The sequence below is a fragment of the Siphateles boraxobius genome, unplaced genomic scaffold, assembly GCF_051911475.1.
Source record: "Siphateles boraxobius isolate OS27281-9 unplaced genomic scaffold, OSU_SipBor_1 12, whole genome shotgun sequence".
In the NCBI taxonomy this organism is placed as follows: domain Eukaryota; kingdom Metazoa; phylum Chordata; class Actinopteri; order Cypriniformes; family Leuciscidae; genus Siphateles; species Siphateles boraxobius.
This window is the reverse complement of record NW_027508722.1, coordinates 19,281,602-19,308,358: the sequence shown is the minus strand read 5'-3', so window position 1 is coordinate 19,308,358 and position 26,757 is coordinate 19,281,602. Positions and strand designations below refer to the sequence as shown.

The 26,757-nt window shown below is 38.5% G+C and overlaps 2 protein-coding genes across 3 annotated transcripts in view; both read left to right on the top strand.

The window, feature by feature from the left end:
• The window catches only part of LOC143720550 (nectin-2), a 68,354-nt gene extending 54,449 nt beyond the window's left edge, over nt 1–13,905 (top strand). Inside the window, exons 7-10 of the mRNA XM_077210096.1 lie at nt 11,364–11,493; nt 11,816–11,873; nt 12,601–12,666; nt 12,866–13,905. Of these exons, the coding sequence (XP_077066211.1) occupies nt 11,364–11,493; nt 11,816–11,873; nt 12,601–12,666; nt 12,866–13,048 (437 nt within the window). The 3' untranslated portion in view covers nt 13,049–13,905. The remainder of the gene's footprint in view (nt 1–11,363; nt 11,494–11,815; nt 11,874–12,600; nt 12,667–12,865) is intronic.
• A 2,484-nt stretch (nt 13,906–16,389) lies between these two features.
• The window catches only part of atp1a3b (ATPase Na+/K+ transporting subunit alpha 3b), a 40,144-nt gene continuing 29,776 nt past the window's right edge, over nt 16,390–26,757 (top strand). Inside the window, exons 1-2 of one of the 2 annotated variants that reach the window (XM_077209958.1) lie at nt 16,390–16,455; nt 18,759–18,830. In XM_077209958.1, the coding sequence (XP_077066073.1) occupies nt 16,405–16,455; nt 18,759–18,830 (123 nt within the window). In that variant the 5' untranslated portion in view covers nt 16,390–16,404. Of the gene's footprint in view, nt 16,456–17,337; nt 17,392–18,758; nt 18,831–26,757 lie in introns of those variants that run through there. The other variant, XM_077209977.1, reaches the window with a different exon arrangement.

Genomic DNA, 26,757 nt, shown 5'->3' with positions numbered 1-26,757 from the left:
TAAAAGCTACTTAAATGTCTTAATTGAACTTATCCTGGCTTAATCTTAGTCCTGTCTGAGAAACCGGGCCATAATGTATTAGTAAATGTTGAAATTAACTAAGATCAATAAATGATGTAGGTATTGTTTAGTCTTAGTTTATGTTAACTAATGTAGCTAACTAAAGAAAACGTATTGTAAAGTTACCTATATAACATAAAAATTCAAAATACATTTTATAAAAAAAAAAAAACATGCTCATAGAAATCACTCTATGAATTGCATTTCTACTTCTTGAATAAATTAATAGCTAAAAAATTCATTTTCATTCAAACTCATTGACCTGAATAATAATACAAACAAAAAATGCATTCAGTTTGCATAAAGAGTTTTCTACACCCTTTGCATAATGTATGTGTAGAAAGAATCGACTCGTGTCATTGTGGCTCTCCAAACACAAGCAGGCACTGGTCTTGGCTTGTGTCTGTAACAGGCTTTCGGTAGTCTGCTGTCCTGCTCTGTCTGGTTGCTCTGATTAGTGATGATGACGACAGTCATATAAGCTTCAAATATAAGCTCTATGGTTTCTCGCTGTCTCACACACAGACATTAAACAGCAGTGTGTTTACTGGGGCCGGGCCAATAGCTAGATGAGCAATAATTTCACATAATGAACGAGAGAGAGAGAGAGAGAGAGAGAGAGAGAGAGAGAGAGAGAGAGAGAGAGAGAGAGAGAGAGAGAGAGAGAGAGAGAGCTTAACATTAATCAATGCAGTATGGACATTACCCACAAAAATGACACCCACCCGCCCTGCAGCATCCATGGCAGAAAAGGACAACATGGGCGCCTGTAATGATCATTACTGTCCTCCTTTCTCTCTCTCTCTCTCTCTTTCTCTCTCTCTCTCTCTCTTTCTCTCTCTCTCTTCTCCCTCACTTTCTCTCTCTCCCTGCTCATTGTTATTTTGGTTGCAGATAATGGAGTGGGTGCTTGGAGATTCTCTCGTGTCAGGCTATGTCTACATTAATCCGGATACATTTGAAAACAGTATTTTCATTGCAAAGCACTCTCTGTTCACACTAGCACTTTCAAGCATTTTCCAAGTTTCTCCTCCACACTTAAATGCCAGAAAACACTAAAATCATCGTACTGCACATGCATAAAGAGTCGTCAAAGCACACTGAGATGTTACCGAGACCAGACAAAATAAAGATCTTCTTCTAGCATGATTATTTTAGTAGCAATTTAGCAAACAAAACTTACCACTTCCTGCCAGGGAAATTTCGAGGTACATTTCGGTTATCGTTGCAGGAATGTAATGTGAAGATCCTACAAAATAACATATAACTTTAGCAACACTGTGAAAGTGAATAACAAGCACTTATCGCATAAGCATAGATATCTATCGGTACAATGTGTCACGTGGCTAAACGTGGCATCGCTTCAAATTTATCCACTTGGAGAGTGTCTTCAGTTTTCACAGGAAAAAATATGCGTTTTCAAATGTATCTGGATTGGTGTAGACTAGACATAGCCTCAGTGTAATTAAAGGTTTTGGGCTGTTCATATACAGCTTCTGGAATATAGCACATTTGGTTTGTGGCTAATCTACTTTTTATCATACAATGCTGGTATTTTTGAATGATGCTGGTAGAATCTCAGATATTCAGGGATGTTGGTGTGTGGTTGTGGGCTTTGGGATGCTTTGAATATCTGTGTTATAGGGGTGTGTTTGCTCCGGTTAAAGCAGTTGTGTTGGGGAGAGTTTGGAATGTGGCTGTGGACTGTGGAGGGAAAACACAGCAATTACGACTGTAGAAAGCATGAATGCTCACTAATGAAGCTGAATAACTCCCAGCTAACGAACAGGTAAACAAATACACACACATGAGTGAGCACACACGCGCTCACAGAGCGACCGGGCCCCTGTGGCTGAATGCGGCTGTGTAATTGGGGTAATGGCCTGGTAATCAGGAACTGGTTGGTTCAGTCGTGAGGCTGTTTAGGCCACGGGCAGGCGCCTTAAACCACGGCGCTCTAATACATCTGCATCTCTAAACAGGAGCGATCGCAGCACTACTGCCCAGCAGCGACTGCTAAATGCTAATACATGTAAATCTTAATGAGTGTGCTTGGATAAATGACTTCCTGTGCGTGTGTGTGAATGTGTGTAATATAGATAGAGGTTAGAAAGGTTAACACACTGTCTGCCCTCGGCAGTAACACATTAACTTTAACTTGAGAGGAACTAGAATTTTTTTTTTGTTGAGAAACTGTCATTCTTTTACTTTTGTTTCATACAATCAAAAACTTTAAATTTAAACTGCAGTTTCCTGTTGAGTCTGAGTTCAAACTGAAAATCTGAGATTCAATTTAAAACAAAGACGATTTATAAAATGATTAAGCCATGTTTAATATTCTGCAAACATTAATTGTTGCATTCTCAAAATAGACAAAATAGAGGCTCAAGACAGCTCACATGTTGAGACAGTATAGGAAGCATTTGGATTGAAAGAAGAATGCTTGGAGAATAGTGAGACATAATAAGGTTTTAAATACCTGTGTGTAGATGAAGATCCTTCTCTTAAACTTTTGTTGGTCACTTCATCAAAGTCTTAATGATTGAGAGAAATGTAAGGGAAAGTGTGGTGTTTGCCCTTTCATGCTTGATGAGCTCCATATGCCTGAATGTGGTTGTTTATGTGAGAGAGAAAGTATTAGACATCACAAGTTTAAATATAATCCTGAAGACTGAGAGAATACAGGGGAAAGCAGAAAGTGTGGTGTTTCCTCAACACTTAATTAGCAGCATGCATGTGTTTGTGTGCATTTAGGGAAAATGGATGAAAGTATATGTGAGATCACAAGTTTAAAAATAATCTTGATGACTATAAAAACACTTACACAGAGTCATTTTTAAAACCTGACAGAAATGTGTGTTTACTTAGCTATAGCCTACTTTAGGGACAGAATTGTCCTCGGAAGTGAGCTAAATGTGACAAAACATCCCCTTGAGGACATGTGGTCGTCCTCAATTGCAAAAATGATTCATACACAAAATAAAACATAAAGTGGACATGAAATCATAGTAGTACCCAACATTATTTTATGTAGAGTATCCTGTTTCAATCGTAAGCATGCCACATGATTTGCAAGTGTGTAGGCCTATGTTTACACCGTTTTGAGGCTAGCACTGTGGGACTGTTACATTAATAATATGCGCTGTATGAAGGTCCGATATCACATGTAGGCCTAATTCACAACTTTCAAAATGTTTTATCTAATATTTGTCTACTGAATGTCTTTCTGATGTAATGTTGTTAAATAACAGTAGAGAGCCCTCACAGCCGAGTTTTCATTCCTGTCCAAAAGAATACAATGCCAATAATGCATAAAGTATATTTTAATAGGCCTACAACAATAAACAATAAGTTAATATTGCGTAACTTTACTATTGTAACACAATATTGTCGGTTACTTGTCTGTTTTTGTTCTAAATAAAAAAGTTACCGAGCATTGGCGTTCCGGAGTGAAGCAGTGTTTTTGAACGAATCTGATTCAATGACTCGCTCGTTGGGAGTTACTTGTTTCATTCCTTAATAAATGAATCAGTGTTTTTGAACCAATCCATTCATGCATCTAGTTTTAACGGTCATCAGCATTGTAAATCCTGCAAAGTTATATATATATATATATATATATATATATATATATATATATATATATATATATATATATATATATATATATATATTATGTAGCCTATGTACATTTATAACACTATTACCTTTGCATCAAATTACAAAAAAAATGTGTTAACCCTGCTGTGAGGTTCTGTGGGAGTGAAGGTAAAAATTGACATTTTTCTCTCTTCTGACTTCCTTTTTTTGAAAGTTGTGAAAACACTGTTGTGGAGTTTTTCTTTTGCTATTTGCGCAAATGGGAACACGAACACGAAAAAAATATATTTAGCTAATCTCATTCACCGTTATAAAAGTTTACCCAACTATGACGACTTCTGCTGAGAAACTCGGAAATGTGAAAGGGTCAATAGTGTAGCGATGTATGAAGCAGCATGTGCAGCTCACACAGAATTCACTTTCAAAGCAAGCACCGTAACATGCTAAATTTCGATTTATTTATTGCAATTTATTGCACAATCAATAAAACTTAATGTGAAATCTGCATAGGGAAATCTTTCACCTCACACTAAATTCCTAATCGCGTGGATTCCTACTGAAATTAATTAATTTCAATTACCACATTTCACCTGCAAACATTCGCTGAACAAAGTTAAATGTGACCGCACCATGTAGTCTTTTGTCGCACCTTGAATAGTCGGTTAAACTGTATATCAATGCCAGAATTAACTTATGTATAGCCTAATGTTTATATAAAAATAAGTTTATTGTACAGTATGTCCTCATGTTAACTAAGTTAACATGTTTGCGTGCTGGACCACAACAGGGTGAATGATTGGGACGTACTGTAACTTCTGACAAAATCAGTCTTTGTCAGAAACAATGTCAGAAATATTGAAAAATTGCATGAGTGAGGTCAGGAGCTGTGGGTGTTGAGGGAGCAGTGACCTTGGAGATGGGGAACCGGCCTGCTCCTGTGGCTACTGTCTTCTTCCTTAATGCGCAGTGGCAGAAACCTCACTGCTTCCCCGGAGAGACGCACACATACTCATGCACACACAGAGACTCTGTGTCGCTGACATCAGTTTAATCCTCATACAGTTTAAATGCATGCTGAGTGTAGGCCTCAGCTGTGATTAGTGCTGGGCAGAGTGTGATGAATGAGACTGCTGAAGATACAGTACACATGCACACAGTTGTGCCACATTGTTATCATGAAAAGTGATGGGTCGAGTCAAATTGCATGGCATATTTTCGGGATATTACAGTGCTTGCCGAAGCTCAAGTGAAATAAATAGTGACCACTTGTGAACCGCATGTCCGTTCAAAGTCAGAGGCAGAGAAGGCATCAGATAAACCTGTTGGTATGATAACATGGCACATGCCAACCCTTACATTTTTCAGAATCCATAAAAAATTGTAGATTACAAAAAACCTTTTTTTTTTTTATTTCAGCCTTTTTCGGATCATTTGCTTCAACTGGAAATTCTGTCATTATCTAACTCAAAAGAACTTATCAAAATGTCAAAGCTACTCTTTTCCATAAAAACTGTCAAGTTAAGGTGTTAAAACCAATTCTCGCTCAGGACAACTGGAAGCTGCTAGGGACTGGAAGATGCTGGCTGATCTTGATCAACGGCTTATTTTTCCACCTGAGATTGCTACCACTAACCTCTGACCAGATATTGTTTTGTGGTCTGGATCAGCACGCATTGTTCAACTGATAGAGTTAACAGTGCTATGGGAGGATGCTGTAGATGAGGCATATGAGAGGAGAAACTGCGGTATGCTCATCTGGCCACTGAAGCAGAACAGCAAGGATGGAGAGTCCAGGTTTATCCAGTGGAAGTGGGTTGTTGAGGATTTGTGGCACACTCCACAACCCGGTTCCTCAGAGACGTCGGATTCAGTGGCCAAGAGTTGCGTCGCACAGTAAAGAACTTATCTGAAGCAGCAGAGAGGAGCAGCAACTGGCTGTGGTTGAGACGGAAACAGTCTGGCTGGCTGTGTACAGGCCGCCATGCTACGGTTTCGAAAAATTCTTGAAGAGTCTGTTGGTTTATTTGTATAGTTTGCATAGTAATTACAGTTATTACGTTCCTGTGTATTTTGTGTAAATGAGGATTGGTTATTGTGTTTTGCGGTAGTATGCCATACGGAACCGTTGCCACTGACCTGCTTTAACGTCCGCAGTGGGGCTCGACAGCCTTAGTCAAACAGGTTGGTGCGTATGGTCGGGTTGCGGAGAGATTGTGAGAGATTGTGGTTAGGTCACATGTGAACTATGATGAAGGAGCAACCTCAGCAGCAGGAGGGAGGTAAAGGTCAGTAAGCTGGGCTGAATTGAGTGGGGGACGGAGGGGGGTGACTCTGGGACGCCAGAGTCTCTGTCGAGTCCTCTTGAGGTGTCGTGGGCTAGTCGATGAAACACTGAGGACGGAAGGTGCCCACTTGAAGACCCTAGAGATGTCCCCTACTCTGCTCAATCCAGCCGGTTGTCATAAGGGGACCGCACTGTGGTTGCAGCCGTTGTGTGTGCTGGCGCGCAAAATACACTGCAGCTATTTACACTAGACAGAAGGAGATTCACATCACCATATGGAAAGAAGCGTAAATGGATGGAGAAGCATAGGTTACTGTAAAGCTACGTCTTAGTTGATGCTTATCTTGGCGAAAGCCGAGTACAAATCAGCATGAAGTTTTAACATCTACTCTCTTGTATTGGAAATCATGTTAAAACATAGTGCTGCCACAATTAATATTGCGCAAGTATAGGTCATCTTGAGAGGAAAGTGAAATTCATTATATAATTTCATGTACTGCACTATTATTGAACTAAACTGAATTAACATTGAACTAAATTGAGCTGAATAATGTAATCTTTTTATAGCTTATTTATTTATTTATTTAATTGAAGACATTGCGACATTATTTTCTTGTTCATTACTGTGCTGCTGTTTTGAAACAATCTGTATAGAGTTCTATAGGGTGAAATGTGATGTTCTACTTGCACCCTACACCAAAACTATACTGCTTGACTTCTGCTTACATTTTACTACTGAGTTTTTAAAAACCATTATCCCTTCAGTCATGTTTTGTCTAACTTAGGGCACAGAGTCAAGATAACCACTACACCCTCAGAAAAAAATAGGTGCATGACACCTTTGATAACAACTTCACTCTCATTTGGGCTTTACACAGACTTCACAGTTTGGATTCATGTGTGCTGGCTTAGATGTCAAAATGTGTGTTAGAACGTTTGATTTTCCAGTGTCAGATGTGTCATCATCTCTCTTTGATCTGTCTGTCTCTTATTGTTATTCACCGGGATGCAGTTCCTCATGGGAAATGTTCTCTGATGTCAAATTCCACTCAGTAAGAATGGATGCTGATAATCTAACTCCATTAAGCGTGGATCTGGAGGCTTGGCTTCTCTTCTACACACACACACACACACACACACACACACACACACACACACACACACACACACACACACACACACACACACACACACACACACACACACACACACACACACACATACACACACTCTATTACATTTACAGAGAGTCATGTTTACAGTCATAATCCCCATAATTGCGTATGTCTTTTCATATTAGCACATCCATAATTCACCTTAAATTGTTTATTCCACAAATTAATGCCATCAACCTGCCACTTCAGACACACCGTGTGAAATAGGATTGTTGTGGCAGAGATGGGTCATGTGACTCGATTGTAATCACCGTAACTGAATTACATCATACCGTGGTTTATTGAACCCAAGAGCTTTCAAAATGCTTTTAGTTTCAGTTACTCTGAACTATGAGCCAAGGCCACAGGAAAGATACACAAAACTACAAATGTTTATCTCTAATCTGGTTTCGACCAAGCAACATTGGAGGAAAATTTTATGAAAATTAATTGGTAACACTTTACAATTAGGTTTCCTTTAGTTAACATTAGTTAACTACATTTAGTTAACATGAACTAATAATGAACTGCACTTCTACAGCATTTATTAATCTTAGTTCATGTTCATTTCAACATTTACTAATACATTATTAAAATCAAAAGTTGTATGTGTTAACATTAGGTAATGCAACTAACATGAACAACTGGATTTTTATTAACTAACATTAACAAAGATTAATAAATACTGAAACAAATGTATTCCTCATTGTTAGTTCATGTTAGTTAATACATTAAATAATGTTAACTAATGAGACCTTATTGTAAAGTGTTACCAATTCGTTTCAAGAGTATTGAAACGGATGTTTGGAAACCATGTCAATGTGTTATTTTTTAAATTAAATTAAAACAATAAATAATAAAAGATATATATATATATATATATATATATATATATATATATATATATATATATATAAAATTATTGAATAAGATGTTTTAAATAAAAATATAGGCCTAATGAATGTAATTTTCAGTACATATATAAAGTAGTTTTATTTTTTTATATTTGTTTTTCTTCTTTTGTGCTCACTTGAATAAAAAATGTGTTTTGTTTTGGAAGAAAGAAAGTCATGTTTGTACTGAAATGAGTGCAAGAAAATTATTGCAAAATGTTAATTTTTGGGTGAGATATTCCTTTAACGTGACATGGAAAATTTGGTCTCTCTGACACTGTTAAGTCAATGCACTGCAATATCTGTGTCCACCATTTATGTGGCAGTAAACAGCCTCACGCGGACGTCCTGAGACTCTGAGCTGTAGACTGGAGTTTATAAACGGAGATGCCACATTGATGATTGATTGAGTTTTTCCCTGCTTTCTTGCGCCATTGCTCCACACACACACACACACACACACACACACACACACACACACACACACACATTTCCCCCTCATTCTGCTTCTGTCTGCAGTGACCTTCACTTCCTTTACACCTCATATTCTCTCTTTCTTCAAATGAATTAGCTGTCTCCCTGGTTGTGTTCTTAGATTTGAGTGGAGTTTTGCTCATTCTATTTGTGTGAAGGGATAATTTTGGAATTCATGCTCAAGTATGCTGTTTTTATGAACTGTGTGTAATGCTGTATGCGAGTGGTGTAAGGGATAATGTACATTCAGATGGTCATTATCACAAAATAAACCCCAAAAAGGTGATTAGGATTCTGATGTGAATACATAGGAAATTCTCAATTTCGTGGATTGACAGTATTTCACCAGCGAAAATTGACATCTGGCACAGCTGTGGCCCACATCTCCCACATTGTTCTGGTCCACGTACCGCATGGAATGACGGCGAAGACTCAGCCTGAGTGTGGCTGGCAATAGCATATTGTTACAGCGGTAAAGGTCACATGGGCCACAACTCACACTAAAACCGTCTTAATGTGTGTGGGCCAGATACACCCCATATGACATTTGTGCTCTAGTTGAGTATATGAGGCCCGGACATGTATGCTACGCGATCTGGGTAGGGGATAGGGTTATGATTGCATTAGGATTAGGTCAATACAGCGCCTACTAAGTCACATAATTCGGTGGATCACAATTATACACTGGTATATTGCCATGGGCAACGGTAAAATATCCAGTTTAGGGTCATTCTACGAAAATATATTTCACGCTCAGTTTTGCGGTTGAACAGAAAACCGTATTCTAAAGATTGTGTTTTTTTGTAGTAATAAAATTATATTCGTTACATTCTCGGATATGTTATCTGCTGTGAGTTTTCAGCTGAACCAAGCGAGAGAAAAGAGGAAAGAGCGCTTTAGGACAAGAACGAGAGATTGACAGCGCGAGACGAACGAAGTGAAAGAACGACATGTGATTGACAAGGCAGATATTCAGCGAGACGTGACGCACACACGTTCCTTCAGCCAAACTTTTGTCTTTCTTTTAAATTAAAGCATCCATTCTGTCCTTTAAACCGGTTTGTCCAGTTGGCCAACATTCTCTCTTTCTTTTTACTTCTTCTTTTATTCCCATGTTGATGACTTGTGGCAAATCGCCAGGGCAGGCTCTCGGGCGTACGTTAACCTGCCTGTCTGTCAGTAGGCTATAACACCTGCAACGCGAAGTGAGTGATCCGAGAGACGAGCGGATATTTTTTCACGGTAAACGCTGCACCTTTATGGTGGTGGCATCAGGGAGTCTGTGTCTAGAATACATTGTCCTGGAGGAGTTTTTATCACGGGTGTTTTTTACAGCTGTAGCGCCATCTAGTGTAACATCAAGTTATTTTACATGTATAGCACAGTGGTTCCCAACCTTGGTCCACTAGTGTCCATGAAAGTCATGACTGCACAGTTTAAATAATAAATACCTGATTAGATAAGGGAGGCATCAAAAATGTGCAGTGTTGGGAGGATCAGGGCTGGCTCCCAACACTGTGGTTTTGTTCGAAGGGACTTAGTGGAAAGAAAACATAGGCCTACTTACAGTTTTTTAAGTATTTTATTTTATTAATCTATTATTGTCTGTAGATTCCAATCACAGGCCTATCTTTAAAGGCTTTTTTCTCAAAATTATTTTTTCCCTGTAATTTTGTCATGTTGACAGTGATAAAAAAATATTAAATAATCAAGAATCTCTGTTAAAACCTTTGACTCAAAGAAGTCAACAAAAATGAAACAGGAATTTTGAACCATGAATTTGAAACCCTTATCCAATGTTCAGATTTCTGGAAATGTATGCAAATTAGTGCATATTTAATTAGATACTTATTTTCATATTTAAATATAAGATTTTAGAAAACTTGCAATACAATTTTTTTTTTGCAATTCTTGATGTAGGCCTATTCAATTAATTGGGGAAGAAGTATGGTGATATCTATTAGTTTTTACATAAAATATGAAGTAATAATTAATAAAATAATGACTTAAAATTTTAATGTTTAATACAATGATTATTACAATTACATTATAGTGTAATTCCAGGAGTAGCAAGTAATACTGATGTAGGCTATATTTCATAATTAAATTATTTATAATTATTTCCTGGAACAGCTTAGACATTATTGTTAGTCATATTGTTAATATTTTAATATGGACACTATATAAAATGCCTCTTACTGAGCCCAAACATACCATGTAGACATAAAATATTTCATTCATTAAAAAAATATTTACACATATAGGCCTACCATAAAAATAACAATCCATAATGACAAATGCACAAAAAATATTTCAGGAAAAAGATGACATAGACTAATAAAAAAAAATTCTCACCTGATGCCAGAGGTGTGAAACATAATTATCACATCATCTCTATTTTATTTCTGAACTGAGCACTCTTCCAATCAATCTGCATGTCCTATGCATTGTATAGAAATAGAGAGTTCACCTGAATATTAATAATAATTACAAATGAAAAGAAATTAGATAATGTCATCAGAAATGAATGTATACTTTTTCTTGGTTCAGAAGATCTTCATGGTAATGTTAAACTAGCTGTACAAGACAGATGAGCATGATTCCATGTGTGGAATCTGGGATTTATTTATCCAGCCTAAGAAAGCAGGATCTGCTGTGAGAAAACAGCACAGCGGGATTTAAGTGGTGTTTATAAACTACCAGAAAGATGTGGCAATGTTGTGCGGGTGGTCATGTGTTACTATCCAAGCTGTTTTGACTGAGGAGACTGATTTGAGGTCAGACACTCAAGAGTATTATACAGAAGTGCACTGAACTGTTTTATTTCAAAAGAAAAGGAACATTTAATTGTTATTCTATGACCCATAAAGATCTAAGTCTCTCTGTCTCTCCCTTTAGAACTTCCTGAGCCAAGAAACGGTGCCTCTACTGGAGTTATTATTGGTGGTATTCTTTGTGTGATCATCCTCATAGCCATAATTGCAAATACCGTAGTGATGGTCCGCAAACGCCAGAGGAAAAACATAGAGTAAGTACTGCCACCTCTTTCATATTCTGTATTTAACTGGTACCCTGGTAAAAACAAATTACTTATAAACAATGTTGGGGAAAGTTACTTTGCTTTACTTTTGCCTATATGGACAGGAGTGGTGTAAGCCAATAAAAGAGAAAACAAAGTAATTTAGATGTTTTGTTGTAAATTTAAAAGTAATGCATTACTTGTTACTTGAAAAAAGTAATCTGATTACGTAACTCAGGTTACTTGTAATGTGTTACCCCCAACACTGCGTATATATGAACGCTGAATGTTTCCCACTTTACTGATCGTCTGTTTGCGTCTGTTCTTGCAGCTGTCCACCCACTCATAAACCTCCTCCTCCTACGAAGACATATTCATATTCAGACAGAGTGAGTAGAGCCGAGAGATTCATCCTCTATTTTACACTTTGAGCAAATGCAGCTGAGTACATTTTAAATTAGCTATATATACATATAGCTAATACACATATATATATATATATATGTATAGCTGCTGTCGTCAAAGCAAAAGTGGATATGATGGGAATTTTAGTGGGCATGCATGAAATGTTTTCTTTAAAATAGTGAAAGTGCTTTTAAGGAAGATGGAAATTCTTGTGATTCTTTTATTAGTTTTGCTCAGTTCCTGTTTTATGATCTAAGAAGTTTTATTTCAGTTAGTTGCCCAGACAACATTTCTAATTTTCATTTAATTTTTGTTTAAATTAAAAACTTTCAATTTAATTTTTCTATTATTTCATTTTATTTTATATATATTTTTCTTTAATTAACAATAGCAATTGCCATCCTCCAACTGGATTAGGACAGTGTGAAAGAAATCTACCAAAAAATCTGAAGTTCTTTCAGAAGAAACTTTTCACCTATAATGATGCTAGCTTGTTTCTGTCACTGAATACAAAAGAAAAAAGGTAATTTTACTTTTTATCTCACAATTGTGACTTTTCTTTCCTCTGAGAAGTGTGAGATTTAAACCCGCAATTGCGAGAAAAAAGTCAGAATTGTGAGATAAAAAGTCATGATTTACTTTTTTTAATTCAGTGGCAGAAACAAGCTTTCATAAAGCGCAGCAATTGACCCTTTTCTTTCCCTTTTGTAGCCGAGCATCAGTAAACCTGAGTCTGAGCTCATGCAACATGAGACCGAGACAGAGGAGCCAAAGACAGTAAGAGGCCATTTCTCTCCCTCTCTCTATTCCTTTAATCCTTTGTGGCATTTAAGATGGTAAATCATACATATTTGATGGCATGTTCATTTTCCATGCATAATTCAGGCTTATTACTCACAGATCATAATCCCCTCTATCATAGAAACGCATATGTGCTTTGACTCTAATCACAACACTACAACCTCTACTCTGACAGGATCATTTAGTATACTATGATGACAAGGATCACCATGAGCCTTCCTGGGAGGACAAAAAGACTCCTTACCATGATGACAGAGACGAAGACGAAGACGGAATGATGGAAAAGGAAGGCATATATTACACCACTTCCTCTGCCACCAGAGGGAGCAGTTTCATGTCACCAGCTGTGGTAGTGTAGGGATACCGAGTAGGTTTTTATACTGTAATCTGAGCACAATTGTACTGTTTTATATTGTAATATGAAGTATGGGTTTGATTGCAAAGGCTTTGGTTAACCCAAACACTGTAAGGGCTCTGTTCTTCAGTGCCCATTTCATAGAGACCTCAATGAGAGAATGAAGACGTCATTGTGATTATATATGCGCACATAGGTGTGAACGTGCACGATTATTTGTCCTTCTGTAGCTGATTAAGGATTGTGCCATTTTTTGTTTGACTATAAATGTGTATTAAAGCAGCCATAAGGAAAAAATGAACCAGTGATCAACATACAATATTGAATCATTATTATTGTGGTTATTATTATTAGTGATGTAATCCACTGAAATTTCCTACTTTCTGTTTCTAAACTCTTTTTTTCCCACTTTGTACCTTACAAGATTTAGTTTTTGTATTGATTTCCTGTTTTAGTAAATTGCATTAGATTAATCATATAATAATTTGCACCCTCCTGCCTTTTATTGTAGACTATATAATTGCATTGTTTGTTCTTTTAGATCATTGACTTTATTTTATTATTTTCATTTGCTCCAGAATATTAATAATATTTGTTACGCTATTTTCCAGTGTACCGCTATGATTGTTTACGCTCAATAAACAGGGTGATGCGCTTTCTAGGTATTTTATGTATTTATCAGTGACAGTGTATTATCCTCAACAATATGCGTGAATGTATGTCTTAAAATTGTGTGTGCAATGGAAATATGGAAATCTGACCTTTTGTACAAAGGAGTTCACAAGCTCACATATTGCCATAAAAGTATGGCAATTTTTAGTTACTTTTAAAGAACTATCATTAAAAAAATGGTAATTGTCTCACAAATATTTTTTTATTTTGGTTTTGGGGCCTTTAGTAGGCTACCATATTTAGGCCTACTAGTAGTAGGCATTCAGTTGCAACCATGATAAATACAATCTCGTTTAATGTTCCAGAAGTATCTAAACGAACAGCCAAAACAACAACAACATCATAGGGTACTCACTGTAAAACGCACAAACACACAATAATATAGGCTACTTACTGCGTAGATGCTGTGACGGTGGTCACACCAGTGGAGGGCGCGCGCTCACAGATAAAGAGCACTCGTAGTAGGTGTGCAGTGGTGAACACTCACTTACTGCAGTTGCATGCTAACCATCTTAAACTAATAGGTAAATAGTTTTCTAAAATCATTGAAAACTGTTATCAGATTGTGTATTAATAAAGAACGAGTACCATGAGGTCAGTCAACAATCTTTCCTACTGTCTAAAATCGTAGAATCAGCACAGACATGCTAACTAATAATAAAAGGCTAACTTTTTTTTTACAAACAATTTTTTTTTTTTTTTTTACAAATTTTGTTTGTAATGTGCTTTTTTTTGCACTCAAAGTACCACAACAGTGAGTATAAAATAGAAAAAGATGCAACAACAATTAAAATTAAATAAATAACAAACTTGTTTGTAAAAACAAAACAAAAAAAAGACTACTTTAAACATTCCAGTTGAAGGCATTTCTAATTGTGATAGGAACAGCATTCCAAATCTTAGGGCCACGAATAATGGCATGATATGTGATTTAGAGTTACTGGTAAACTACAAGTGTAACAGACAAAGATCATTTGTGGAGAATTGATGAGCATAATAGTCAACATAACATAGCAAGGATGTGGTGAAATAGGCTACTGCTGTCAACAAGCTTTTCCATCATCTCCTTCAGCATTGCTTTTTCTGTTCATTTACTGGCAGTAATTGAAGACGGAGCCTGTCAGCAGTAGGACTGAAAGGTGTCCAGAGGTGTAGAAACTCCCCGGGGCTCTCCAACCCCCTCACCCTCGTCCCCCCTGGGTGTTCTCACATCCACAAACACCATAAGAACACAAATAATTAAAGATTAAATTCATAAAAGATGCGAGGTCGGGGCAACTTGTCACTCACATGAGATAGTAGCAGTAAAAACCACAACGATCCAATCCATTCCCGATGGACAAAATCAAGTACTGCCCTAAATTTTTCTGGTTCAAGAAGACCATTTCACTTGGATATTTGTCACAAAAGGGAAGAAAAGACTAAACTTCCATTTCATACTGACTTTGTTACATACAGTGGGATTCAAAAGGCCACTAGTGAAAATGTTTTATTTTACATTTTTCTATTTGAATAAAAAGTGTTGTATTAAAAATTATTAGAATAATCATTATTAGAATAATCATTTGAGTACAAATTTATTTGAAAACTACAGATCTTTGAGGATTTATTAAAATTAAGACCCAATTGTGTCTTTTCTTCATCTTATCTCTTCTCACACAGTCTCTATCGTGTCCTACCTTTGCAAAGTGCTGCAAGAAACCGCTGATGAAATCGACATCCCAAATAATCCAAAATGTTCCCGCCGAGGCCATGGTTGTGGGTTGCCCAGGGACAGCTGTTGCTAGGCAACAAATGACATCACCACAGCAACAATTCTCAGCCTCATCAGTAGACCGACAGAACGTGTGAGAGAAATAGAGAGAAGGACAAAGTGTCTGACTCTGAACTGTGTCGTTGGCTGGGATGTCATTAATATGACAGCTGTGTTCTGGATTTAGAGCTGCCCTCTGAACAAAAAAATTGGGATTATTACTGAGAAACTGTCGAAGAGCAGGCTTTGAATTATATATATATTGTAGATATTTAACCTCAAGCATGCTTTTCACTGACACTGTTGTCGCAAAACTGTTTGTTACGGTGGCAGAACTGTGGGATGTAATCTAAATTAATTTACATAATTTTCACAAAATATTGAATTGGGTTATGTTGAATAATCTTTATATTATCATTGTTTTGAAATTGCTGATCTGGGTAAAATTAAATATATACATAAAAGGTATTTTAAAAGTAGCAAAAATAAAAGACGACGTACTGTAAAATATTTTAATGTGTACTGCATATAACAAAAAAATAAAATCAAAATCAACCCCAGGGACTCATTGATCACAAATAATTTTTAATAAATAAATTCAAAGAATAAGAAACCTGGATAAATGACTCAATTTCACATACAAACATTCATTTAGGATCTGTGCGATTGATACAGAAGGCCTCGGGAACATCCTCCACCCCTCGACTAAGCCGTCTAAAAATAAATGAGAAGAGAGGAGGATGAGCAGGCGGAGAGGATGGAAGGATAAAAGAAGAAGGTTAAAGAGGGTGCAGGTGAAATATACTTTCCTCTGATCCTTCCTTGCTCTCTACCAATCACAGTCTAATGTGTGCATGTACTTATTAGCATGTGTCTCTTCCTTGCTCATACAGTCTGATGGACAAACTCCACCCCTCCATTTCTGTCTGTAACCATGTGTCTGACTATGATGAGCATGGCAGCATGTGCACTGTTGTCATGGCTGGTGAGTAAAGGCCGTTTCCATGTAGAGTAGAGCTCACTCAACACAAATAGTTTCCACACATACTAATAACACAACTGTTGCTTAAAGACAACATGTAATGACATTCGCAACCCATTTTACTTTGTAATGTGATGTATTTTGAAGTGAAATGGGATTTTCAAGAAGAAAAAAAGGACTTGATTTTATCCAGCAGGAATTAATTGGATTGTAAAAAGTGGGCTTAACGTACTGGACCACAGCCAGAACTGAATGTCTATTATCTAATAGCCTGCATGGCCTAGGTGATTTCAGCGGAAAATAAGTTATTTTATTGGCGTTTTTAGACTTTGGTTATTTGATTATGTATTGAATATAGATTTGATTATAGATGATTTGATTAAAGATATTTTTTTCTTTGAAATATCATGCCCTGATGAATTCTTAGTTATACCAGGTAGGCCTATGTGCATTACGGAATTAGGGTTAATGAGCATGTCATGTTGATTTTAAACAAAGGACTGATAAAATGTAGTGTAACTACTTAACATTTTGTTTCTAAATGTAATGATGAGGAGCAGTTGGAGTTAACCAGGGCTCCAGGATCATATTGCAGATTACACCTCATATTACTGAAGGCCTCATTATGCTTCTGCGTCAACTCCACGGCGTAGCTACGCCGTCACTCCTACGGCGTCGTGGCCGTTTTATGGTTCTGGGTCAGGTTGAGTTGCATCGCGGTGCATCTGACCAATCACAGCCCTTGTGGTCTGCGTCGCCTCGACGCGTAGTTACAATTTTTTGGAGGTGCACGTTGAGCTACGGCGGAGGGGTTCGCGGCGACGCAGATGCGTCTGCGGGGGTACGCCGTCGATTCGACGCAGAAGCATAAAACAGGCTTAATGCTGCACACTACAGTGCTAATCTGTCACGATTTGAGAAGCTCAGATATGACGTCAGGTGAGATTTGGAAACCATCTAAAATGACAGAAATATTTAGGAACTATTTAGGAACATATTCACATTCTTTGGACATTCACGGAAACACTGTGTATTGTATTAAACGGTATCTTCAGTGTTTGAAGGGTAAAATGTCAAACGGCGACAGAAAACGTGACAACTGGAGTGAAGAAGAGACCGTTTCATTATTACTTTTATAGTCTGAAAAGTCCATTCAGAATAAACTTGATAGTACAGTTGGCAAAATATATTGTAATAGGATGATCTGCAACGTTAGAGCTTTTGTGTAAACATTGCATGAAGCATTCGTCCAGTCAGAGACACAAACACTGCAAATATGTCAATAAGGACGTTAACCCAGGGCTAGGAATGTACAGTGTGAAACGTCAATTTATGAATAGCCAAGATTAATTGTTAACCTCGGGTAAATTATGAGCAATGTGAAACTTGGATCAAGATAACCCAGGATTTCTTTTTACCTGGGGTTTAGAATGACCCAAGGTTAACTATTTCAATATGAAAAGCCCTTATGAGGGTTAATTTTATGGGCATGGTTAGGGGAAAATATAAATTATGATTTGCTTATTATAAAGACCATTATGTCACAAACAAGAACAAAATCACCACTTGGGATCAAATACAAGATCGTTTTGATACACAGAGCTGGCTGGCTGGCTGCTAAATAAAGTTTCCTAAATACTTATACCGAGTCTGCTCTCTGTTCAGTGACACATCACACTTATTAGAATTTTAAGTGTGTGATAAGTTGTATCAGAAACAGGCCTCACTGTGCGTCTGCATGTTATAAACACAATAGCTCTGCTCCAAAACTCAGTGCTCTTTCTCACTGTCTTCTATAGCAGCATCCGAACAGAAATGGAACCTCATATAAGTGACTGATTTGGAACGCTCTACATAGGCATCAACTAAATGTGGCATATTAATAGCGCTCTGCACCCAAGGCACACATGAGACTCGCCTTACAATTAATTTCAGTACAGGCAGCATGAAAGAAATTATGTGATGATAAGTGAATATAGTGAATTATAATATAGCGAATGATTCCACTGTATTTAAAGCCACTAAGCCCACTTTACTACATTTGAGACAACTAAGAGGCTAAGAGGATGATATTCCTTAGTCACGTGACTGCAGACCCCCTATATAGTTACTCTTTATGTGTGAAGAGTAATAGAAGCTGTGATTAGACAGATTGATTAAGGTGCTTAGTGGACAAGATCTCTTATTCTCTCTATGTGGATTTAAGTAGAGCAGAGGCCTTCTCTACCCCAGAATCATTTACAGAACCTCTCTCTCTTTTTCTGACCTCCCTCATCCACTGGTTCTGGTTCACCTCTGGCCCTGAGGCGGGCAGGTTGTTCTGGACTAGAGGAGGAGAAGTTGAAAGAGGAGACGGAGGAGGACACCTGGACAGAATGGTGAGTGAGAGAGATATGAGGAGGATATTTTAGTTGGAAGAGGTAGTAGATATTGAGAATCTTTCACTGGCATTGTCTGGGAGATAGGGGTGAGTAAATAATATAATTTTTATTTTGGGTGAACTTTAAAACAATATAATATTATTTAATAAAAAATAAACAATGCAATACAAAAATGTCCCCTTGGCATACAGGACATTAGTCATATTGATTTTGAGGGGTTGTCTTAAAACAGTGTAAGGTGGAAGAACTGACATTGTCCAGTCGGAGAGGATTGGGTTTTGTCCACCTGCCCATATGAATTCAGCACCACATGGTTCACTGTAACTGGTGAGATAAAGACATAATTAGTCAGCACTCATTAGATCACATTGGATCCGTTTTTGTTCCCTCCCTTGTAATTTCTGCTGTGCTGAAAATAGAAGTACTGCTGGTCACCAGCATATGTTGGGTCTTTGGATGCCAGTGTGCTGGTGTCCCCACCAGGATTCTTAAAATTCATTCTGGAGGTTTATTTATTAGGTATTTTAGATTAGTTCCATTGCAAATTCACTTTACTGTTTTGGTTCCTTTACTGTACTGTAAACGATTCTCTTATTATAAGAAAGTATGGAAACTGTAAAGAAAATAATTCTTATTGCATAAGTACACTTAGAATTCATGTTGGATTAGGAGATCATTTGAAATTTTAGCTGAACATTCTTAACAAATAAGCAAAATGTTATACAATTCTTTAAAAAGCTTACTTTTTTTGTATGTAGCAACTCTGTTATCTCTATTAAATGGATACTTTAGGTTAAGTTGATCTCAAAGTGTAAAGGCCTTGTGAAAAAGGACACTTTTAGCATACATTTTAAAAGAGTACTTATTACTTTAAAACTTTTAATTTGCCATTACTACAAAGTCCATTTTTTAAAACGTGTACTTAAGTGTTTTAAGAAACAGTCATGAAAATGTACTCTCTTTGGTGGGTACACTTAATGGCCTTTTATTTCACACTTCATCACAAGGGAGTACATCACAAAAGTAGTGTTATGAATCATGCTCAAAAGACGATTGTCAAAGAAAGACGTTTCATAACTGTTAACAGTCGAAAATCATTTGGTTCCAGTATTACTGTGAGTGTGACTGTTTGTCAGGCATTCCACTTTCATTTCTGATATTTCCATAAAATAATCCTTTCCATTAATTAATTATTTAAGCTAAAAAAAAAATGGGAAAAAATAAGGCTTAAAGAACATGGAAACTCATGAAACGTCTAGGTTACATATGATAACTCACATTCCCTGAAGGAGGGAACGGAGACGCCATGTCGAGACCGACGAATAGGAGTCTCGCTAGAGAGGCCAATCTACTTCGAGTGAAACTAAACGAGCCATTGCACATTGGCGTGCAATCATTTGCATCAGCTGTTCAGCCACGCAGCGCGGGTATATAATGATCAGCAGGTGCGATCGCACTTCAGTTTTTTGCTGAGGAGCTGAGCCGATCCGTTCTATCCTTCAAGGAACGAGGGTTACCATATGTAACCTAGACGTTCCTCTTTAGTCAGTCAGTCGATGCCACGTCGAGACCGACGAATAGTAATCCCTACCAAAGGGCCACAGCTGCTGACCCCATCCAGCGACCTGTGCAAGCCTCTTGCCCCTTCTTGCCTGGAAAGATGATAGGAGAGGGCTTACACGGAGTATATCTGTCACTGTTGTTCCGTGATAACCCATACAGAGAGTCTTGGATAACACTGGGAAAGGAGGGTTTAACCGTCTCGCCCCCCTAAGGAACCTGACGACCAGGTCCTACTCTTTTGCCATCAATGTGGTCATGATATGCTGAAATAGCTGCAGCATGTACCTTGAGGGTGGAGGGAGACAGCCTTTGCTCCAACCCTTGCTGCAAGAAGGACAGCACGGACCCAATCGAACATCTTCGGGGGTCCTCTCGGCGAGAAGAACATCACTCGACGAATAGGTTCCACTTCAAGGCGTACGCACGTCTCGTAGACGGCCCGCGCTGAAGTGATGGTTTTAAGTACCTCTGGGGGTAAGTCACCTATAACCTCTGCTTCCCATCCAGGGACCAGACATGGAGTTTCCAGAGGTCCGGACGCAGGTGCCATAGGGTGCCCCGTCTCCGAGTCAGAAGGTCCTTCCTCAGAGGAATGGGCCAGGGAGGCACTGTCAAGAGGAGCATGAGTTCTGGGAACCAGGTCCGGGTGGGCTAATAGGGAGCCACCAGAAGGACCTGCTCCTCGTCCTCCCTGACTTTGCAAGTAGGCCCAATGGGGAAACACATATTTGCGGAGGCCCCGGGGCCAGCTGTGTGCCAGTGCCTCCGTGCCGAGTGTTCCCTCGGTCAGGGAGTAAAACAGCCGGCAGTGGGAGGTCTCTGAGGAAGCAAACAGGTCTACCTGAGTCTCCCCAAACTCTCTCCAGATCAGCTGAACCACCTCGAGGGTGGAGTCGCCATTCTCCCAGGAGCACAGCTCGTGACAGCTTGTCAGCCACACTGTTGAGCACACCGGGGATATATATATGGCTCGAAGCAACCTCAGATGCTTCTGACTCCAGAGGAGGAGATGGCGGGCGAGTTGCGACATGCGACGGGAGCAAAGACAACCTTGTCGGTTGATGTACGCATTGGTCGCAGTGTTGTCCGTACGGACCAGCACGTCCCTGCCCTGTAGCGGCCTTTTTAAGCGGCTCATAGCGAGACGTACTGCTAGCAACTCGAGGCCGTTGATAGGCCAATGCAGTTGGGGGCCCGTCCACACCCCTGACACTACATACCCGTTGTATGTGGCACCCCAGCCAGTGGCAGAGGCATCTGTGAACACCACAGCATGCCTGGACACCTGTTCCAAGGGCACTCCTGCCCCGCAGGAACTAGGGGTTTGACCACGGGCTGAAGGTCTGGTGGCACGCCGATGTGATTGTCACCTGGTGAGTGCCGTGGTGCCACGCCCATCTCGGGATTCGGCCGTGAAGCCAGTGCTGAAGCGGTCTCATAAGGAGCAGCTGCCGCTGCCATATGCCCCAGGAGCCTCTGAAAGAATTTCAGTGGGACCTCTGTCCAGCCTTAGAACGTATTCAGGCAGTTCAGTAACCCACCGCCTTTCTTGGGTACAATGAAGTAGGGACTGTAGTGCCCTGAGCTCATTTCGGCTGGAGGGACCGGCTCTATTGCGTTCTTCACCAGTAGGATTGCGATCTCCACTCGCAAGACATGAGCATCTGCTACTCTCACTGTGGTGGAGTGGATGGCCCGAAACTTGGGGGGACGCCGGGCGAAATGAATCGCATAGCCGATTCTGCTGGTCCGAATGAGCCAGAAACACACACGTAGAGTGACATCTTTAAAAAGACACGCTCTACCCGTGTAAGCTCTTTCAGGGGACTGCTTTCCTTGGTGCTGAAGCATGCAGGGGAACGGACGCAGCGAACACTGACAGGGAAGTGTGCAGCCTGTTGTGTGCTGTTTCTCTCTCGCTGCGATCTTACCAGCCGTAAGAACAGCCTTTCAGCACTCTTTGCGCACCGTTACCAGCTGTACGAACAGCCTTTTAGTTTTGTTCAGTTTTCAAACAACCCAAACACAAAAAGACAGAAAGAGAGAGAGAGAGAAAGAAGTCGACCCCACTGCCGCGCTGTATCGCCCGCACCAGACGTGAGAGATCCTCCTGGAGAGCTTGCTCGTTTAATATAAACAGCTTCACTGAAGAGAACAGCACCGAAACACTCGGCTCCAAAGCAATAAACTGAAGTGCAATCGCACCTGCTGATCATTATATACCTGCGCTGCGTGGCTGAACAGCTGATGCAAATGATTGCACGCCAATGTGCTTTGGCTTGTTTAGTTTCACTTGAAGTAGATTGGCCTCTCTAGCGAGATTCCTATTCGCCAGTCTCGACGTGGCGTCGACTGACCGACTGAAGAGGATCTAGTTAAACTGGCTAAATGACTTGTTTTGACAAAGCAAGATTTGCCAATCAAGCTAGTTTCATGAACATGCTTGTCAATCAGCTTGATCAGCTACATTTGAATGGTTAATTTGGAAAATTTGGTCTTTACAACAGGGAAAGGAGGCTGGCATTGTAAAAAAATTTTTTATTGTTCAACAGTCAAAACTTCCGAGTACATCACCACATCATTCAGTAATCACCTTTGCAATTACACACTCAGCCACTATTCACCATCAGTGGAATACAACCAAAACAAAAGCACATAGAAATCAAACAATTATTAAGCAGTCCTATTCATTTACACCATTTTTATATGCTGCCAAAAATGATCCCATATTTTTTTCATTTCTCCCTCATCCAGTCTAGGAGGCTGGCATTGTGAAGTATATCTTACTCCAGATTTAGGACCATTGTGTAATAGATAGAAAATTATAGAAGATAATTTACATTATTTAATATCAATATTATATAGATATTTGATACTTTTAGGTCTTTAACATTAACAGTCTGTGTAAAATTGTACACAACACGTACTATACTTAACTAACTATAGTTCAACGAGTCCATTATTGCTTTTTCAAAACAGTTAACACATAATAACTGTCAGGGTTATGTTTAAGTCTGTTCAGTTGTGTTTTGCTTTGGTTTCCTTTGCGTTCCCTGTCCCTAATAGACTGAGTTCTGGCGGATGACACGGATGTTAGTCCTGTCTAAATTGGTACATGAAATCACAGACGTTGGGTGAAAAGATTTGTAATTTAAGTTTGGGAAACTATTCTCATCCGAATAGGGCTTTTGTTTCTCAGAATCTCCTGCGTTGTTCGTATTACTGCAGACACGTTGCAGTGACATTAGGGACACGTGTTTCAATTTCAACACAATTTTATTAAGCAAATTCAATAAATGTTATCTTTCCACTAGAAAGAAAACAGTCCTTGACATTACAAAAAGTTGGTTATAGAAACAAAGAAGCCACCACCAAGAATTATTTGTTTTATAATAAAGATTTATGTGTTTTAGCCAGGTAATATTTTAGTTTTTTGTAAAGTAGAGCAGACGTATATATATATATATACACATACACACAGACACAATTTTAAATGACATTTTACACAGATACTGTCATATATTTACTCAAAATTAAACTTTTTTGACTTTGTCCTTAGAAAGCTGACATAAAGCTTGATCATGTGTTATATGGACATTTCTGCTATGCTGCAGTAAATTATTAGAATCTCAGTCTTGGATGTCCGACACGGCTATGCTTGTGGAATGATCTGTCCTTAGACATGCATTGGCTAAAGGCTAGAGGCTTGATTAGTTGTTTGATTCAACATGTCTGCATGATTTCTGAGCCTGAACCTTTGCATGTGTGAATTAATGTGTTGGTATGTGTGTGTGAAGCATAAATAGCATGACTAACAGATGTGGAGGAGGTGCTGTGATGTCATGTTGCTATTTATAGACTCCCTTATATTGTGAATTTTCTGCATGTTCGTGTTTCCAGGGGTTTCAAAAGAGAGAAGTAATTTAAAGGAAAAATCTCTCATCCAAATCGTCACAAAACGCTGAAAAAATGTTTCTACAGATACAGAAGCCCAAACATTACACTGTACACTAACAGTTAATAGTAAGGTGTGTGTGTGTGTTCATATACAGCATGTGAGTACAATAAAATGCCCCGAAAGACACACATACACATGCTACAAAATCTGCTGGCTACTGGAATTATGATTTGATATTTTGTGTCTGCGTATGTGTATCTATATGCTTTTTGTATGCAATACTGAGAGAGAAACACAGGGAAAATGATGATGTGTCTAAAATCTAGCCACAGCACTTTTTCAGGCTAATGGGACAAAAGTGACATTATCTTCAGGGTGTGGTGTGTCTACACACCTTGTTCTTCATTATAATAAGGAAAAAAACGATGATAGATGAGCTACTGAGATGTGTTTGATACACACGTGTGCATACACTTTATCACAACTGAATTAATTGTCAACACAGCAGTTTCAAATAGCACTAAATGCTATTTCTAATAAAATCTGAGGACCTGCACCTGGAAAACTAGAATGAGGTATCTGTTTCCTGTTCTTCTCTTTCTCTGTTCAGCTGACTTTGACACATTAAAGAACAAGGACTGCACCTCCTTACTAGAGCTTTCCGATTTAGAAAAATGAAGATAAATATAAGAAATTATTTTTTAGCAGTGTTTTTTTGTGTGTGTGTGTGTGTGTGTCTTAGTTTATAACATCTAGTTAAAAAATGAAATACAAATTTTTTCCCAATACTATCATCATGTACACTAGCTATATTCAGGCAAGAGACAGATATATAATCATGGTACATTTTAACTGAAAGATTGAATTATTTTCTCAGAACAAAGGTATTTTCAACCTGATCTCACTGGAAAATGTAATGTAATGAGAATTGAGCTGAGTATGAATTTGTACAATGTGAATCATACAAAAACGATTATTAGAAAAAAAAGGAAGCATGAAGGTCTGCCCCTAACATATCCATCACTGGGGTGTAAGCAGATTCAGATTGTACGAATTCACCTGGATTAGCCACCGATTTGCCAAAACATAAAATAGTTACAAATTGCCATAAAAGGTTGGGGGAAGTTTTTATATATTTTTTTAATATAGGCCTATATTAAAATCAATTTATTAATTACAATATTTTTCTGCTCAAAGAGTGGTTTAATATTTCTTGTGGTACCTTTTTAGATTGATGCTTTGTGTTACACACACACACACACACACACACACACACACACACACACACACACACACACACACACACACACACACACACACACACACACACACACACACACACACACACACACACACACACACATATATATATATATTTTTTTATTTTTTTATTATTATTATAATTTTTCTTTTTTTCATTAATCTATCTATTTTTTTGTGGGCAATAATGGTGGATTTTTTAATGGGTTTTTGTTGCCAAGACTTTAAAGTGTGTGGCTATACAAAAAGTGACTTTCAAAAATAAACACATCCTGTGAAATATTCAAGTTGTGACATCTAGTGTTCCCCATATAGAAAACTACATGTTTGATGTATGAAATGATCTCTTTTATGATAAACTGTTTAATAGCAGACTGACATATATGTGGGATAACTAAAAACTCTATATATTCTGGCACAGAACATGTAAAGAGTTTTTTTTAACTCAAAGGCCTTGAGGATTTGGAGTCACATTTAACATGAAACCCTGACATAAAAAACACTGTAACGTTTAATCTGAACTTGATCCCCCCATCCTCTCTTTTTTCCTCTCATTCCTGTCCTCCTCTCCTTAATCCTGGTCTATTCCTATCTTGTCCTCTACTCCTTTCAGGGAAGTCGTTATGCAATGAGCACACATGGTGTGCGGTCACTTTAATCTGGAGGGGATGACGTCTGTATGTGTGTGTGTGTGTAGCAGAGACCTCTGTGCTCTTAATACTCCAACTGTCTCCTCGTTCATCTCTGTATCACATTCTTTATCTCTAAATCATTTCACATTTCTGTGAACTGACATACAGCTTTGATTCCTTTGCTGTGACCTTTACTGAGGTTGTTTTCTCACCCATTTACCACTCTCAACCCCGCAAGGTCGTTTCCAAGGATACCCTACTCTTGCTGTTGGCCTTCTGATTGGCTATCTGGCTCTTAAAGCAAAAGTGCCCCCAGTAAGCAGATGATTTCTGAATCAAGCACTGTAACCTCACGCTCCCCCAGCATCACGACAGACTGCAGAGTCAGCAGTCATATCATCACGGCATCTGAGCTGTGCAATTACTTAAGATGCGCCCTGGTAAAAAAGCACATTTCTCTTGGAGAGAGCGTTCTGTTCTCTGTCAAGCAGCACAAAATGTTCATATGATTAATTGGCTCAGAATACTGTCTGCTGCACCCAGATAATCTCACACATTCTTCCGATTTCTG